Below are 19,384 nucleotides of genomic sequence, written 5' to 3'. Positions count from 1 at the left end.
CCTCGGGATTTGAGGTTTAGCGCTGATCGTTTCGGATCGCTCCAAGCCGAGAAAGCGCACCATCTGGGCTCTTCAACTCGGACAACAACATCAGTTGAACTCTCCCGCTGCGAAGGGGGGAGCTAATGCTTAAGTGGATTAAACTGGCCATTGTGATATCTGCTTCGTAGTTAATGCGATATTGGCCTTGCCTGACGTTGATTAGCACCTGTCTTAGTATTTTCTCAATGTTTACTATCATGTTCGGCTGCAGTTTTCGTGACATACTTTTAGGTTCAGATGTGGTCAGTATGTATGTGGTGGACCATTTTAGATATTTCAATAGATTAAAAGCACATTTTGGAGCGAAGAAATACGATTTTTGAGAAGTTAACTCGTTTACAGTAGGGTCACTGACTAGCTATAACTTTGGGTTCACATTCACAATCTAAACAGAGCCAATAAAAATGCTTATCAGTTGAATTCACCCTTTAGGAACATGATGTTCAGTTTTGCTTAAAAGGGAAGCCAGCCCCCCAAAAAACGGAATTCAAATTAATATTGTGTTTGTGGAATATGAGTTATGCAGCAAAGTCCAGCCATTTTGCTCCATCTCCGATGGCGACCATTTTGCCACTTGCTGTCAACTTCAAATGACATCACAGTTTCTCACCAATCACAGCTCACCTGTTTTGTGAAGCCGAGTCGTGATTGGTTATCACCGGATCCCTGAGTAACTGTGATGTCATTTTCAGTCGACAGGAAGTGGCAAAATGGCCACCCCCTGAGGTGGATACAAACTGGTGGATTAAGATTTTTTTTTTTTTTTTTTTTTTTTAAATTTAGATGGAGGGGGTTGGGGGATTAATTCCTCTTTAAGAATTTATTTATTTTACTTTTGCTGAGACTAATAATCAAATATGTCCACCTAATGCTGAGTCATCAGTCTCATAAGATTTCTAAAAATGCCGTCATTACAGGTTAACATTTTGTGTTGTTTGACGGTAAAGACAAGTGCCAAATTCAGTGAAAATGCTGTACAGTGCACTCATGTTGGCTGTAGGGTCCAGATGTGACTGTGTTTTGTGTGTGTGTGTATAAAGTATGACAACATTGATGCAATATGTGTGCATCACAATTGTAGTGTTTTGCATTTTGACTGAGTTGTCCACTTTAAAAAAGTGGGTGGTGTCTTGATGTTCGGCCCAGAAAATTCCTAAAATAGTTCAAATTGTTGTCTGTATCTAATTTGATTTTCTCAGTGTTTGTCGAATGATTATCTTACTGTCAGTCAGGCACATTTCACGCTCATGAAGGTGACCATCACAATACATAAGAATTGAAAGGATAATCTGGTCCATAAATCCCTTAAACTTGTTAAGCTTGGATAAAACCTCCTCATGCCTAACGTGGGCAAAGTCTTTATTGTTGTAAATATTGGTATAAATGGCCTTTTTCTGTAAATAATGCACCCAAGGTCCTCAATTGTCGATATGAGTCTAATGGCATATTTTTATATATTTGTGTAAAGCTTATTGTTTGTATTTTTTTTCTTTCCTTCCAGCATGCCCCGTGAGCACCACCTGTAAATTATACCTGTCATCTCTCTGTCAAAAAAAAGATGGCCTCTATTGTGAGCAAGCAAGAGATTTGTGCCATTTGTGTTGTTGCTGACTCTTGATTGTGTTTTCAACATGATGGATGTCTAAAAGGGGTAAACGATTGCAGCAGGTGCAATTGCTTGACATCTCGTAGTTGTCATACGTCACTTCCTGTTTACCTGTTTTGTCATTGTTGATTCATACTTGTAATTAAATACATTCACTGGTGCCACTGTGTTTGTGTTTTCCAGATACCAATGTCAATAATTATCAGATCATAGCTGTTAAAACATGTTTGGTTAATTTCCATATTGAGCAAGGTACTGTCATGTGGTGGCCACCGACTCTGTAACTGCAATCGGTTCAATATTGAGGGCAAATATCACTAGTAATATCTCTTTATCTTGTGTATCTTTTTTTAATTTATTTTTTTACATACAACTACAAATACTGCAGTTAAAATAGTCAACAAATGTTTCCAATATTTGTTTTAATCATTGATGCAAGTAAACTTTTCCAGATCATAAGAGTATTTTGTAATATATTTAGTAATATTTATTAATTAAGGGTTAGACTCAGCAATACATGTCATTTTTTTTCTCCCGCTCTTTAAGCCGTGTTGTGTGATTATTACCCACAACAGTCATAGCTATAAATTACTAGTACCGTACTACATCTGGTAAAATATGTATTGTGCAAGCAAACTTAAAAAAAAGAAAGAAAATATTGCAAAAATCTGATGTGCTAGAAACAAAAGTTCATCTTTGGAATCAGCTTCAAAAATATGTTAAAGGACACATAAATCCATCTGTGATTAAAATTTCCTGTTGACCATGAGTGCAATTTGTAATAAGAGACGTATTCCATTGTTCTATTGAAAACTATGTGAAAAAGGAGGTTCACCAGCTATTTACATCAAGGGAACTTCTTCCTAATAGGAGCCACACAATACTTGTTACATATTTATTTACCTTTGAAGTAACATAAACCTGACGTCAGATTGCACTTCATTTCAACCTTTATTTACTCAGGGAGGGGCAGTTGAGAGCAAGCTCTTGTTTCCATTTAGGTCGTGATTACAACCATTAAAACTAATGTACAGTAAATGCAATAAAACGACTCAAGAGAATTAAGGCATCCACCTGAGGACGTCACAAAAGATTATTGTTTTCAAGGTTGTGATGCTCCATATAGAAAACGTGTGTTTACAACGCTTTTTGTGACCAATGGGAGTGTAGTGGTTCACATAGCTGACTTTTATGCTAGCTTAAATGCTATTCCTGGTCAGTGCACACCTACATTGCGCCTGAAGCAATTGATGTTGTGTTTTTCCTAAATCACACAGACATATTGAATGATACATTGATTCATGGTTGTTATTCTTCATTATTGTCATTCCTTTTCATAAAATTACACTATCTTTCATGTCTGATGTTATTGACAAAAAAGAATGTATGACTTTGACACACGTTTCATTTTCCAACACAAATATAGGTTACATCATAACATTTTTCCATTGTAGGGAAAGCAAACATGTACAAATTGAAAGACTGAATCCCACTTAGTTGCATGAATAGGCTGCTATTATGTCATCCAGCTGCTTGTCTGAAGATTATAATGAAGCTATATAAGCCAAATGATAATATATTTCAATCATATGTGCAACCACTATAGACCTGTGCAATTGATGGATAATGCAATTAAAAATACAAAGACGAATCATGCGCAGTTGTCATGGAGCATTAATTTAACAACACTTAAACATACAAATTAAATTAACAATAGTGCACATGATTTTTTTTTTTTTTTTAATCTTTCAGAAAGAGTGATAATTTCTCATCCAATGCAATCCTGTATTTTGTTTTGCACAATAGTTTTCAAGGTCGTTCCAAAATGTTGCACTGTAAGGGGCAGTGGAAAAAAAAACAAAAGAGTGCCATTGCATTGCCCACGCTCGTTCGCGTCATCGCTCGGCGGTGACGTAGGGTGAGCTCATGCGCTCTGCCACAAAAGAGAGCGAAGCCCGGGATAGTGAGGAAGGATCTTAACCGGCGTCGTTTCATCCATAACAAATCCAACCAACTAACTTGGTTCACCATTTGTGGTCATGTTCGTGACGGAACTTTGAATTTCCACCACTTTTATTCACCGAAACCGGTAAGTTTGACTACTTGTACACGATTGTATTTTAATGGGTGATGGGAACTGAGTTTTACTCTACTTTTCGTGTTGGACTTTTTATTTACACTACATTAATTACACGCGGCGAAAAAGTGTGTTTGGTTGTTTTTTAATCTGTGAAAAAACAAGTTTTAAGAGTTTTGACTCTGCTGCTTTGTCCATTTATTTAATGTACGACTTAAAGTCGTACATCTTTTCAAAAAGGGTGTTCGCCGTGATGCGTTCAAGTCCGTCTGCTACAAATGGTGGCTTGTAACGTTCAACAGGCAGACGAGAGCTTGTGTCCAAAATGTTGACGCAGTGACATGTCAGTTGTTACTGATAGCCGACTTGATGATATCACTCCCAGTGGCGTGATCTCCCCTTGACTGCAAGACGTCACGTCCTCTGGTTTTGTGTTTTACAACACGGAACCGTTGAGGGGCAACATTGGCTTGCAACTGGAATAAAACTATGAAAATCGACGTTTTGGGGGGGCCTTGACACTATCCACTTGTAGCTTTGGAACATCCATTCATCCATTTTGGCATCATCATTACGGTTAATTAACCTTGAAGTCCAACATTTACTTGTGTTACCTTTCATATTGTGACATTTAAAAACACTTTTTTTTTTTTTCTGGCGACATAAAGTTAAAGATAGATACAGTAGGTTAATAATAGTAGCATCACTGGGATCACCGTGGGTTCTTATGGGTTAAGATGATTTTTTGTTTAGATTTTTTGCTGATAGAAACAGTTATCTAAGATGAGACTGCCCCCTCTGGTAGCCCTCTCAGTTTCTCTGTTGGAAAAATTTCTTAAGGGGTAACTCATCACTAAATCAACTTTTTTTTCCCCTGATAAACTGTATAAACTGTCTACAAGTGCTATCTACATGTCCTGGTCAGTATTTATTTATTTTTTACATTTTAGTGTTTTTAGTGCATGTTTGCTGAAAGCTTGAATTTGGATCAAAGGCCGTGTGTTTGGTGCCATTTTAAGGTTAAATACTGAGATAAACACAATTTGGCTGTTTGTCCTCTCCTTTCACGAGAAGTTACAGACTACGTCACTTGTGAATCTTGACGTAGTCGCCCCCGCCACCCACTGGCTGGCTAGTCTCGCATGCTTCTTTCAACGCCTTTTTAGCGAGCTGATGCTGTCAATCACAGCCAGACCACGCCCAACCCTCTTCCCATTCACAACCCAACGGCCCTCCAGGCAACGCCCCCTTTGAGCAATGATTTCAAATCGAGGGGTGGAACAAGAGACTGACTTCCCGTTGAGTTACTTGAGTACTTTTGTGGTGTTATTTGGAGTCTTGTGGAGCATCTGAGAATCCCACCAGAACAAGAGATGTTCACCCAGTGTGTCTTCAGATTATAAATAAAGCCACTACTGATTTCTCTCCATAAAGAAAACATCTATAAATATTAAATTAGATTTTCCCTTGTTGAGGCAGTACTTAATCATCAAGCTGCTGCTGTCCATACGTCCATTTTCTATGCAGCTTATCCTGCTCAAGGTGGCAGACAGCTGGAGCCTACCCCAGCTGACCTTGGGTGAAAGGCATACTATACCCCGGCCTGGACTGGTTGCTAGTCAATCACGGTGCAGTGACACTGTTTAATTTCATCCTTGAGCTATTTAATTTCATACTTTTGATGGGTGGGCATGCTATCCAGTGACCAAACTAACTGTATACAAACTATTTTCTATAATATGCCCTTTTGCTTTCAATAGATGGTGAACTTGGTGTTCATCAAATGGTCTGATTTACTCTGTGTCACTGTTAAGACATGACTAATAAGATGAATACTATGGAATGAAGACATACTTAAATGAAGAATATACAACAGGTATTGAAGGTGATGATTCTGAACCGTTATATACAATATACTTAAAACACCACTTTTCAGTGATGATCAGAGTAGACCAAGTACACATCAAAAGGCTCTTGCTGAGTACTGTAGAGAGACTGCAGGTCAAATTCTGATTTTTCAGTCTAATCTTTTTTTACTATATGGTTGCATATTATTGTCAATGTATTTACAGTTATGACAGAAAAAACAAAAAACTTTCCAGTTTCCAATGTGAAGTAGGCATAGGCCGATATTAGATTCTTACATACATTATGATAACTGTGAGCAGAAATATCACTGTATTAAAATTACAGCTCTCAACTCAAATGACCTTTTTTGGAAACATTTGGGTGAATAAAAACAGCATTTCTTTTGCACATTGAACACGATGTATTGTATTTTTAAACAAAATATAGAATATTTGCTACAAAAATAAACGTTTACCATGTTAAGCGTCAATAAATAAAAGAATAAATTTTTTTTTTTAAAATCTTCTTTAGTAAGTCACTGTCCCATCACTTGTGAGCTATTTTTAGAACAGACGTTCAACATATGACTCATGTTGTGTTTGGGGCCAACTAGTAGCCACTGGCACTATTAATGAAAAGAATGCACATTAATCAGAGCACAATACATCAGTGTTTGTTGTGTCTCTTTTGTCTTGCTCATCTTTAGTACATGAAGGAGGAGGGAAAAAAAGTTAATTTGAGGCAATTAATTTCAAAGTGGCAGCTAGTTTACTCAACTTTGCAAGCAGCCAAGCATATTCATACTAACACATCCCCTCAAAAAAGAGAAGATCCCATTCATTACCTTTGACAGCCATTATTAGCAGTTATTGAGACCTTGACTTTTTAAAACCACCGTGAACCGTCAAATCGGTTATCAGCCCATGTCTAGATTTCTGCAACTCTCAATGGGATTTGTGTACGGTATACCTGTCGAAATGTTTAGGCCCTGTTATTGTTCCTAGGCTGTTCCAGCTGTTTCATTTTGAAGGGTTCGTTCCCCAGTACAGACTGCATGTTCAATGGGATTTTGTTCTGGGCTCATTGCCATTTAAGTACTTTGTATTCCGATGTCTTGTTCCTTGGCATTATTGGGTGTTTTTAGGTGTGTTTTGGGATCGTTAGCCTGTTGAAGGACTTGAACTGTGAGATCTGGGACCAAGCTTTCTGACTCTAGGGAGCATGTTTCACTCTTTAATGCTTTGATAATCTTGAAATCTCATCATACCCTGCTGCAGAGATTCAAGACGCTATGTGTGGTACAGGAAAGCTATGGATTATTACACTGGGAACTTAAACGGAAAATGCCAGAGGGGCTCATCATAAGCTATTAGCCGTTGACAGCCATCCAGGAAAACTCAGCTGAACTTATCATTTGTTTTTGTACCACTACAGGTAAACCTCATGCTAGTCCATCCATCCATTTTCTTGACCGCTTATTCCTCACAAGGGTCGCGGGGGCTGCTGGCGCCTATCTCAGCTGGCTCTGGGCAGTAGGCGGGGGACACCCTGGACTGGTTGCCAACCAATCGCAGACCTCATGCTAGTGCTACCCTAAAAGTCCAAGTACTGTACATTAGAAAAGTTAATCACATAAGTACTGTTTGTGTGCTTATCTGGTTTTATAGCAAGTATTTTGGTTGGTTTTTCGAGGAACGAAATCTGAAAGTGTTAAGTGTCTGCCAGATGAACTTGCCAGTGACAGAGAACAATGCCGGTCTGGGTCAATGTCTTTGTGACAAGGCACAAGTGACTGATTGTGTGTGTCATGTATTATTGCAAAGGATACACTCAGTCCCTCGTGCTTGTGGTGATACAGACATGAGCCTGTTTCAAAACAACTGCTGAGCAATAACAATGAGACCAACAAAGCATGAAATTGAACTTCTTTGCAGTTGCTGAATCTTTTTTCCCTTAAACTCGACCACTTCATTTAGAGCCAAGTTTAAGTGTGTGTTAATTTTAATTAGAAAACACTAGGGATATGGTGCACTGTGCAGTTCATTTTCTAAACTGAACACGTACGGTTATACATCTGGTGGTCATGGAAAACATGTTGTCTTCTCTGTGTTAGAGAGTAAAGGGGCAAATAATTGCAATAATTCGAGCACTCATTAGCAAATGTTTGCATTCTTGCCAAGGGACTTGAATTCTCACTCATTTTATTTGCATTACCCACTTTTACAGTCTGTAGCATTCCCCGTCTTCCACATTCACCTTTTTTTCTGGTCATAAACCAAAAATAAGAGTAGTACTTAATGGTTTGTTTGATTTCTTTAGCTCTCCCATCAGAGAGATGATGGAAAAAATGAGTCAGGCTTTCGCTCTAGCTAAGTGGTCGGGTTGCGTTCCCATTAGTAGAATAATAAACTACCTTACTACTTTTGTATATATGTTTAAAAATAGAAATGTCTGTGGTGTTTCTTTAATGGGATTATGTTGACATGTTTCAGGGTTTGTAAAGTTACAAGCTAATATGAAGTATATTTAAAAAAAAAAAATATATATATATATATATATATATACATATATATATATATATATATATATATGAAGTATATGGTACACAGTAGGGATGCCCGATCCAATATTGATATTGGTACCCGATCTGGTTCTTTTATGAGTATCAGAGAGAATCGCATTTAGTCACATGATTACCTGTTCGAACCGATCCAGTTTCACAAGTTTTTGCGGCTGTCAAAAATCCTAACGTCAACTCATCTGCTGTAAGGGATTACTTTTCACTAAAACAAAACGATATTTAAACATCCATCCATCTATCTATCCATCCATCCATTTTCTGAACCTGCTTGCTCCACACAAGGGTTGCAGGGGGTGCTGGAGCCTATCTCAGCTGGCTTTGGGCAGTAGGCGGGGTACACCCTGGACTGGTTGCCAGCCAATCGCAGGGCACACAGAAACGAACAATCATCCACACGCATAAGCACACCCCGGGACAATTCGGAGCGCCCAATCAACCTGCCATGCATGTCTTTGGAATGTGGGTGGAGACCGGAGTACCCAGAGAAGAGATACTTAAATAGTGACATGCAATTGCTGTAAACAGGTGGTTTCTTGTGGAGGAACCAGCAAAGCTCACTTTAATACTTCCAACTGGATTCATACGAATACAAAAGAATCATCAGGACCAGTCCAATCCGTGTATTTTTGTGAGGCTCCACATTATCAACCATTCATTGAAAAGTGCTGAAGCACACGCCAAAAGGTGGGCACTTCAATCAATCATCAATTCCAGTCAATGATGATGCCCACTTCTGACTCTAGTATACAGTGGAGTCAGTGGACACCAGGCACGTCCATCTGAGCCTGCTATCATCTCTTCTTTCTCTCGCTCCAATCGGGTCAGTCAACTTGACGTCTTTGCGTTCCAACGTGATAAAGTCTGATCCGACAGTGTGCAGGAGGAGTGTGTGCTGGTGTACCATTCCACTGGAAAACTTGACAACAGATGTCATGCCAGTAAAGCCAAGGTCAGAAATAATGAATGGTTGAGGACCTGATTGACATGTGGGAGCCATGTATGAAATGCACCGTTAGAAACCGTCACAGGAAATGGTTGGCAGGTGTAGATACAAGCACACTGGGTTTCAAGAGGCTGTTCGTAAGCTGCATTGCTCGTAAGTCATTGTTTTACATACTAAATTTCAGTCCATAATTGGAATTTGAGATCAATTAAAAAAAAAATACTGCAGTGTTTTACCAAAAAAAGGAGACACAGGAGGTGTTTTCCAGAGTGTACACCCAAGCCCCCATCTATGTACATTGCAACCCCTACTTTTGAAAACTGAAACTATTCATATATGTATTTCACATGTATTGTAATTTGTAGCATGAAATTTCAAAAGAAAATGCAACAATGTGCACCATTTTGGACAAGTAGCCTATTTATTCCGGTTTCTGGGCACACATTTCTGTTCGTTTGATGATTGAAATAATACTTTACAAGCCTGTCAATTTCACCAGGACCTTGCCGGAACATCCATTTCTATTATAGTATCCCAAATGTGTGTGTAAGTGTGTCAACTGTTATTTGAAGGGGCACGTCCCAAGGTGTGTATCGTAGGTCAGAATGACAGTATAATATGAGCAGGTACAATGACACTTCCACTCAGCAAGCAATACACATGCTCCTTCAGTGTCTGTTCCCAGAAAGTGTGTCATCAGTAAGTCGGGGGTGAGTGTGCACTTCCCTCTTATTGTGTTTTTTGCTTCGTTCGGTCATTTTGGGTTTCTCCAACCTTTCCTCTACTTCCAGTCTGCTGTCATAATCCGTGGCGCAATTTCACATCCCCGTTATGACCATTGAGGTTCAGTACCGCCACTTGCATAATTTCGTTTGAGTCCAGCGCTTCACATATGAACTCGGGAAGAATTTCAAGAGAAGCTGTAATTGTGTGACTGATCAGCATGTTGAGATGGATTCAAGCAACTCATAGCTGACTATTCATTGTGGTATGTGCATCAGAAGGGGAAAGTGTGGAATATTTTTGATAGATAGTTGTCCTGTCTGGACTTGCAAGGCAACTTAAATGTAAATACATTTTTCTTTCAACACTCTCTGGTGGTTTACAATTACTGGCAAAAAACAGGCAGTGTATTGTTTTGTTTCTATAAAAAGCCTGGAGTACCCTGAAGATGACTGTTCGTTCTTATAAACCTATTGAACTAGTATAATTGTCATTACTTCATGGGACTATTATTTCTGCATCTTTTATGAAAAAGTGCTTGAGTCCAGATGTGCACCTTGAAAATATTTCATGAAGTTTTCTTCTACAGATCATATGTGCATACAAGAATATATTGAAGAAGATGAGGAACCACCTTTGCTGCTCAGTTACTGTTCTGCTCACGGTAAGGCTTTTCATTTCACAATAGTCATAATACAAATGATAATGTCATTAATAATTCATAATATTAATAAAATAAATCTGTTAAAGTGTATGCAGAAATGATATGCACTGTGCATCTAGTATGTGTACTCTTCATCATTTATTTTGAAGCTGCTGGAGAGGTGACATGTGGTTAATGACGCATCACCAGTTTGAGAAAAGCTTTAATGACTCATGAGATTGCATGAATTTGTACGTGTGGTTTAATTCCAGGTGTTCGGCTGTTGTGGGACTGCAGCAGTGCAGTGTCAGTGGGGAGAAGGGTGTGTGTGTCTTGAATGCCCCGCCGGTCAAGAGCCGTCTAAAGTGAGTCAGGCGGGAGAGTGTTTCCTCACATTAATTCCGTATGATCTGCCGTAGTGTATACTTTAGCTGCATAATTGTTGAGTATAGAAAGCACTATGATGACTGTCTTCAAATGTACTGGCATTGTCCCAATTTTTCATCTGGCCGACAGCAGGTCTTGGTCACCAAGCCAGGTCTTGATGAATGGAACTACTTCAACGATTGTGAAAAATAGAGAAATTTGGAGACACAGACAACATAGGGGAAAATATTCTGTTCTAAAGAAACCATTTTCTTCACTTATAGTTCTGTTTTGACAGCAGTTTCTGTGCAAATTCAGGTTTATTCATATCTATGAATGAGGAGGTTACTTTATATTTATATATATTTGCTGTTTTCTGTCTTACCAGCCTTGTGGGCAGATCCAGAGTCGAACAGAGGAAGTGCAGTGCCGTTCATGCCGACCAGGAACCTTTTCAGACTCATTAGACTCTGAACTGTGTCGTCCACACTCCTCCTGCAAATTCCGCAGTCGAAAACTGGTAACACCCGGCACTGCAAACTCTGATGCTGTGTGTGGAGACTGTCTGCCTGGGTAATGATCTCGAGTTTTTGTTTTACATTTGTTGCAATTGTTGTCTGCTGTCTGTCTGTGGAATCTTTTAGTTTGTTTTGTTTTATTTAAAACACAAAAAATACTATTTGCTACAGTTATCAGATTTTTAATTGTATATTGTCTCTCTTCTTCTCTGTCCTGCCAAATATGGTCTTTTTTTTTCTTTTTTTTTGAACAGATTGAACTCCAAACCCAGAGTGGGAAATGATTCCAAGAAAAATCCCTGTGTGAAGAGTAAGCACATTTTTCTAACTGTTGCATTCAACACCCAGTCTCCTTGATTAAATATCCTAAGGGCCAAATGAAGACTGATTAAATCTTTTGCGATTGCAATCTCTCCCTCCAGTGACTGTTCACACCAGAAGCGTGCGCACAGTGGAGCAAAGCTTGGGAAACGGTGCTGGAGGACCAGTCAATGACACAGTCATGCGCAGCGCTGAGGAGAATACGGCCGAGTATGCCGTGTTCGCCCTGGTGCCCATCTTCTGCGTGACGGGCCTGCTGGGTATCGGGATTTGCAACTTCTTAAAGAAGAAGGGATGCCGCTGCAATGCTGAGAAGGATGGGGTTGATGCGGAGACAGCCACACCTCAGAGAGAAGGTGAGCAGTGACGGATATCGACGTAAGAAGTATTCCATTCAATCGTGATTTTCTAAATGCATGAGTGTCTATGCACAACCACTGGTTAGGTAGTCACGAGTCAGTCATGTAACTTCATTGCAGACCTCCATGTGTAATGTTTTGAACTTTGACCTTTTCCAGGCCCATTCATTACAGGTCATGTATGCTCTATTTTTCCAAGCGTTATTATTGCAATTTTCTTGAAAAACATTCCCTGCAACTCACTAGGGAGTCAGAGAGAAAATAACTTCGGTAAACAAAGAAGTGGGGACGGGAAGAGGGCACCCGGCTTCTCCTGAGGGACTGTGCATGGGAGAGACTGAGAGCAGGCGGGAATGAGGGAGGCAGCGATGTGGGCAGAACGGGCAAATTAAATTAATCAAAAAATAGAGAACCATAATGATTTTGGGAAGAGACATCCGAGATAGACAATGTAAAAAATAAAAGATTTGTACCGAACCAAGTCAACCAGTGTCCAAACTTTTTTTTAGAGGGCTGCATATAAGAAAACAAATGAATAGTGGTGCAACTTTCATATTCGCCACGTTTATCTTATTATACCCACTTAAGACAGGACTGCATCTCAGTTTTGTTATAGGTGACAGGGCAAATTATTACAGATTTGGGATGTTCAACTAATCAAAATTCAATTAAAATTGCAATTATTACACTCCACAATTACAACATTGGTATCATTGTAAACAAACATAAAAAAATATTCATACTAATTTTGAGTTGTTTAAATTTATATATTTGCACATTTTATTTTAAAAATAACTAATTTTATAAATCTTGTTTGATCCAAAAGAAACTTGCTTAATTTTTGCGTCTCAACAAAGTTTGTCTTAACATTTTTTACGTTTTTAAACATTTTCTTGTTTTGCACAAAAAAAACAACAACAAATGATCGTCCTAATCGTGATTTCAATTATTACCAAATTAATCGTGATCAATATTTTCTTTATAATCGAGCAGCCCTTATTGGTCTTGTGAATAAGATATTGACATAAAACAGAAAGAACAAATAAGCGCAATTCACTTTATCATTATTATTATTATTATTATTATTATTATTATTATTATTATTATTATTATTATTATTAAAGGTGATTAGGTTATGTTTTGGGCATAAACAAATTACAATATCACTCACTGGTGCAAAAAAACAAAACAAAAACAACATATCTGTGTCATAGTATGTTACCTCGTGAAGGAGAAAAAAAAAAAAGAATTTCCGTGCTGTTTCAGCACCGCCACCTGGTGGTTGGGAGGGACGAAATACAATCAATGATTCAAACTTTGTCTGGCTGTCTCTCGGCTTCTGTGTTTGTTGTCACAAGTTGAATTCCTTTATTTGTGGTATGTTATTCCTGTGACATTAGTGAGGCGCTGTCATATGAAGGCATCGCAGAGTCGAAGGCTTTTCACACACTTGGTTGGACAGCAAGATGAGGAAATCTTAGCTGACAGTTGAATTTGTTTGTTGGCACAGCAATAATGTGGTTGAGCTCGCACACGCGATGCAGGACAGATGTGCATTTGAACAGCATAGAATTGAATTATTGGAATAACGCCCTTTGCAAATTAAACGTTTCACAGTTGGCTTGGGTGAAAAAAATGCATTTCCCGATGGGGACTGCAGAATAGCTTACTTGTTAATTAGTTTCATACCAATGAATGAATGTTTCCTTTTATTTGCATGTAAGGGTTATAGTGAAGAAAAGCGCTCGCTTAGTGTGGCAATTATAAAAATATAAAAGGTTTGCACTTAAAACTGACTCACTAAGCTGAAGTCTCACACGCTAATTTAACAGTTCTTGTAAGGAGCTATACATACTTGATTTTTTAATTTTTTTGGTGTGTGCACGGCAGCAACCTGAAGGACAGGTAGTTGATGTGCACAAGTAAACAGATTTACGAAGCTGAGCTGGCTTTTCCCTTTGACCCGATGGCACAAGCCGTGACAGCTGATGAACCATACGTTTGTTTTTTTCCACAAGGACGTCAGCGCTTGAGCGCAGCTGCTCTCCACAAATGTCTCCTACACGCACACGTGAAGCAAGACCGCTCACGGCTCCTTTTCGCCGTTGTCATTAATTAAATATTGATTAAACTGTGATTTAACAGGCAAGACTGTTATACTACCGGCACTTAAGACATTTATCGGTGCAGAAGATCATTATTACTTGAAAGGAGAATAATTCCTCTTGACCAATATGCATGAGTGAACTGTAGAAGTGAGAGCAAATCGTAAGATTGCAGTGTGTTGAAGGAGGACCAAACTAACAGTTTGAGTTGTTCTTTTCGTCTGGTGAGAATCTTGTTGTGAAACATGAGCCTGTTTCTGCACTAAATGGAAACGCCCCAATCCCATTACCTCTTTTCGCAATCCTTCTCCACCCCTTTCAACAACACGTCACCCTCATGTGAACATGACACTCCATCCTTCTCGTCTCCTTTCCCAGCCGGATCAATAATTCAATTTGGTGCTCACCTCATGGTTTATGTCTCCTCTTTCATCTCCTTCTCTTCTACTGTGCTGCTCTGTTTTACATCTGCTTTGGCAGCCTTGAGAGAGGAATAGTGTCCGTAACTGTAGGTTCAAACTACGTATTTGTTTGCCTCTTCTGTCTCTCATTTTTCATTATTACGTAACAATCTTTGGCACGTTGTGTATATTAGGTCCTTGTTATAGTTTATAGTGCATACAGTTCAAACTCCAGCACATACAGTCTGTCATCAACTCAAGTTGCTGGGGAAGGCCCATGAGGAGCTCAGTTTAGTGGAACTCAAATCACATCCTACAATATTCACTTATAGAGTATTAAAAAAGAAGTAAAGAGAATTAAGTGTTATGGCCTCTCTTGAACAAGTTTAACATCAAATTCCCATAAAAGGCCACCGAGCCACTATATTTATTTATAGCCCTCTGCTTTAACAGATTGCTGACCAAAGTATTTCCCATCCTTCACTGCTATCACTCTCTTCTCAGCTGCTTTACTGATTTTATGGGATGTCAGGGGGGGTTGCCCTGGAGCCGCATTTATCAGTCCCATCGTACGCTAAGGCACAGTATCCGAGCAATGACATGCACTGTGTGAACTGGGCTTGAAAGTGTAGCTGCCACTTATGAATGAAGTACATTATTATCTGCTGTAAATCAAACATTTGTGGGATAGCGGTTGATTCGGCATACTGTGTAAACATTGGCTTTGTCACAGACTATGAAACTTATTTTACTCCATCAAGATTCAAACTTGGAGCTTTTAGTGAAATTGGAACATGCATGCTTGCATCTACATTATTTTAATATGCACAAGTAACAAAAAGTACTTGAGCAACATTGAATACATGAACATGTTTGTTCATACATATTTAAATATAAAAACACTGTCTGACTTGGTGATATAATAGTTTAGAGCGCATTAAATGCTTATTAAAATGTGTCTCTTACGCTTCTTTGTTCTAGGTAATAATTACGACGACCTCAATGAAGACACCATTGGCGTTCTTGTTCGACTAATTACTGAGAAAAAAGGTGGGTGATGTTCTTCACTTCTTGTACATTCACAGGAATATATATATTTTTTACACATTGCAGATAAGTATTTTTCTACATTAAAACATTACTTCACTGTTAAAGGCTTTGCCTTGTGATAGTCAATTTTAAGTCAAATTATATTTGTTTGGACAAATACATATATATCTTAGGGTTGAGCAATTATAATTCAAACATCTGTCAAAACAATCAGCCAATTGGGCCCAATAGCCGATTATTTTCCCCTTAAAATGTTATAATTGAAGAAAACAGAGTTTCTGACACTGTAAAAGTAACCTGTGTGCTCCATTTTGCTTGCGTAGCATTAGCAGCTAGCAAGTATATGCTATTCTGGTTATTCTGTTGTCCTAAAGCGTGCATTAAGTTGTTTAATGTCACCCCAGTTAGAGTTAACTGTAAAACTAAACACACGACAATAAAAAATTACATCCACTGTATATTTAAATACAAAACATGCTTTGTTTTTCAAACATTGCTAGTCTAGCGCTAATGCTAAAAGCGAATGGAGGATTCCACTCAACTGCTAACGGGAAGTTAGCATCGACTACGGGAGTGTTTTTCCTTGAAATAACGAATATTCACACACAAATGCTGTGGGAACACATACCCACAATACTACACAAATTCTTCCCAATGTGTGAAAAACGAGTTATTTTAATAGAATTCAATCGTAACCTTCTTCTGTACTCAATATATATATTTTTCCAAAATAATCGGAAGATTAATCAGATTTATTTTCTGCCAAAAATCGGTAATCGCTAATATATATGTGATGGTTTTCAGAAAATGCCGCTGCTTTAGAAGAACTACTGCAGGAGTATGAGAGCAAGCAGATGGCCCTGAGCAAAGTCTCATCAGTCAAGTAGGTCAACACACATACCGGCACCACTTACACAACGTTTATGTGCCAACATGTATTTAGTCATGTCATCCATGATACAGCACAAAGACACAAGGCAAAATTGGGGAAAAGTGGTTTGTTCTTTGATTTTGGCCACCACTAAAACATAAAAATGATTCATGGTAGATGCTTCTGGTGTACATTGTATAAATCCTCATTTCCTCCCCCCTCAGGTTCCCGATGCTGTCTGCGTTGTCCTCATTCTGTTCCCTCCCCAGACTTTGCCCCCATCAGTCGCACCTTCACACCATCTCTGGCCTCTCCGACTCGGGACCAAAGCACGGCTACCGTTGCTCCCGATGTGCCCAGAAGAACTGGCCCACTGTACTCATACCCCCTCTGGATTCCCTTAAAGATCCACTTAAGCCCCCACAGACCCTTATCATTCCCACCCTGAAAACATCCACTGAGCAGCAGAAGGACACCCTGCTGTCAGGAATGCGTGTTAACACTCAGTGTCCGCATCCTGCGGTGCCAAATACTGTGCAGGAGACGCTGGAGGTCAAGGACGGAAAGGAATGGACAGAGCTGAAAGTTCTGTCTGTGGGAAGGTGAGACTTGTTGCTGCCATACAATACATATCTAATCGTTCCTTTACACAACATCTGAGTCATTTCATGGAATTTGCAAGACTCTGGTTCCATTTCATCATGGATGCATACCTTTCCCCTTGAGTGGGAGTCATGCTTGCGATCCCTTTGTTCAAGTTAGAACGGAAATTTAACTGGAAAGCTACACAACATAAGCATACATATTTTTTCTGAACAGATTTCAAGTGGCTCAGATCCCTGAATACAAACCAGTCATCGAGGAAACAAGGGCACCATCCCAGGAGCAATGTAAATCCCTTTTTGGAGGGATCCAGTTTTCTTCCTCTTCATTAGCAGGCCTCATGAGGTATGTCAGCACATTGTCATTGTCTGTACTCAACCAATGTTTACAAAATTAGTGTCTGTAAAAATGTTTGGCAGCTCTGGCCAACAAAGAATACAGATGATCAATTATACATGCATATTTTTTTTTCCAAGTAATGTTTCATACCATCTCTCAATATGACGACACTATTTCAGGTGACGAGAGAGGCTGCATTATTACACTACCTCTGACAAGGATAACCACTACGTTCAACCCTGCTGCAAGAGGTTGTTTCATGACAAGCAAAATGAAACAAAAAGAAGAATGAACAGCATGAATCTAATCCAAAGAGAAAATGTGGATGACCCTTAGAGGGTTATACTATATTATTGGATTAGCAGCTGTCATTGCTCTGCACTTTAATGGCAGGTGAGCGGAAAAATACACCCCAGTGTTTGAACATTCAGAACAAAAGACACGTGCTCAGGTAAACTCTCTCATGCTTGCGCAATAGACAGTCTTTCTTCCCTGTGTAAAGGAGAACCCGATAGTGAAAAGAAAACAGAAAAATCCATGGTGTGTATCTAAAGTGAGGTAAACATTCAACTGGTTAGTGTGCAACATGATCCCAAAAATATGAATGTGGTTTTCATCACGAGGATTATATGTCAGGTTGAAACTATACTACAATAGCAAGTAGTAGGGGAAGGAAGAAAAAAAAAATGTTCCCTTCAACTTAGTTAATATTCTGTTGCTTCCATGTTTACTGTAGACATGAATGAGGAATAGAAATTATCCATGTTTTATAACACACTAGTTTTTTATGCACAAGTGAGAAAATTGTCACAGCCTTGTACAAAAAAATGTCAAAATAAAATAAAATAAAATAAAAAATAAAACAAAAACAAAATCTACATGTGACAACAGCTTGGGAGACAGTTTTTTTTTTTTTTTTTTTTTTTTTTTAAATAATTTCATACTTCTAACATAAAGCTGCTCATGCAAAAATATCAGCAATCAGTCAGTTAAAAAAACAAAACAAAAAAACAGAGCACTTACCTGACTTTTAGAAGACCAATATGTACATATATTTGCAAAAAAAGATTTAACTTATTTCCACTTATAACTAACTTATTGTCATTTCTTCAAAAGAACTTGGTACTGTATATTTATAAAATTCTTGCTGAGGTGTTAGTGGTTTAATTGACGTTTTACTGAATTTTAAAGGTGCATTGTGGAATTTATCACTTTTTTTTTTTTTTTTTTTACATTGCAACTGCCACCTCTGGTCTAAAGTATAACTGCAGCCTCTCAAGCTTGCGCACGGCACGTGTGCAAGTACGTGCGCTCGAATAAACTTTGTTTTTTCGGTTAACTTGGAGTCTGAGCTGGAGTTTGGGCTGTGCGCGAAGCCGGCCTTCTCTTATTTTTTTCCGTTTCTATCCCAATTGTATGGACACAATTCCTCCACCCCAACAAGAAATTGTAGAGTGTTCGCCCCAAACATGTTAAAGGGAAGATACAAGCTGATAGGCGCGGTCACAGTTAAAAAGTCAGGACTCATACTCATCTGGGCATTGGTGGAGCGTGCATGAGGTAGAGAACGTGTTAACAGTAACATTTTAAACTCACAATGCACCTTTAAATTCTGTCTTATATTGTATATAAATCACTTTTAATGCTTTTGTCACATTGTTACAAAGAATACATGTTTATTTAATGGGATATGATCAGGAGGATAATCCTTGTCATCAGTTGTCCTTGCATGTATTCAATCTGAAGTGTTGCTGAAAAAAAAAGCATCTCAATGTCACTTTTATGTAAATGTATGTTTTTACTGTAGAAATAAAATGAGGAAATTTTGAAAGCATTTTTGTTTTTAAATAGTCTTAATGAAGGTGTCAATGAAATAATGTAGTAAAGATGTTTCAACTTACTGTGCGTGTATTGCAGTATTGTGAAATCAGTTGGCAGTCTGAAACATAGTTTTAATTGTTGGGCTGTATCGCCATCTAGCGGTAAAC

The 19,384-nt window shown here is 38.6% G+C and overlaps 1 protein-coding gene across 1 annotated transcript; it reads left to right on the top strand.

Annotated features, from left to right (window-relative positions):
• The first annotated feature begins 3,592 nt into the window (after positions 1–3,592).
• Positions 3,593–19,296, top strand: relt (RELT TNF receptor). The gene is made up of 11 exons (XM_077541249.1): positions 3,593–3,737; positions 10,410–10,484; positions 10,736–10,828; positions 11,218–11,402; positions 11,602–11,657; positions 11,770–12,024; positions 15,515–15,583; positions 16,388–16,466; positions 16,679–17,056; positions 17,274–17,402; positions 17,576–19,296. The coding sequence occupies exons 2-11, from the start codon at positions 10,443–10,445 to the stop codon at positions 17,577–17,579; spliced, it is 1,290 nt and encodes a 429-aa protein (XP_077397375.1). The 5' UTR covers positions 3,593–3,737; positions 10,410–10,442; the 3' UTR covers positions 17,580–19,296.
• The last annotated feature ends 88 nt before the right edge of the window (positions 19,297–19,384 follow it).

Source organism: Festucalex cinctus, chromosome 13, assembly GCF_051991245.1.
Source record: "Festucalex cinctus isolate MCC-2025b chromosome 13, RoL_Fcin_1.0, whole genome shotgun sequence".
Taxonomy (NCBI): domain Eukaryota; kingdom Metazoa; phylum Chordata; class Actinopteri; order Syngnathiformes; family Syngnathidae; genus Festucalex; species Festucalex cinctus.
The sequence above is the reverse complement of the archived record's forward strand: the minus strand, read 5'-3'. Positions and strand labels throughout refer to the sequence as shown.

What these genes read in the sequence shown, in the direction of transcription:
- relt (XM_077541249.1), top strand. Translation starts at nt 10,443, where the DNA reads ATGAGGAACCACCTTTGCTGCTCAGTTACTGTTCTGCTCACG. An exon ending in TGTGGAGACTGTCTGCCTGG is followed by an intron (nt 11,403 to 11,601) that starts GTAATGATCTCG and finishes TTTTTTGAACAG; the next exon opens with ATTGAACTCCAAACCCAGAG. An exon ending in AGCAAAGTCTCATCAGTCAA is followed by an intron (nt 16,467 to 16,678) that starts GTAGGTCAACAC and finishes CTCCCCCCTCAG; the next exon opens with GTTCCCGATGCTGTCTGCGT.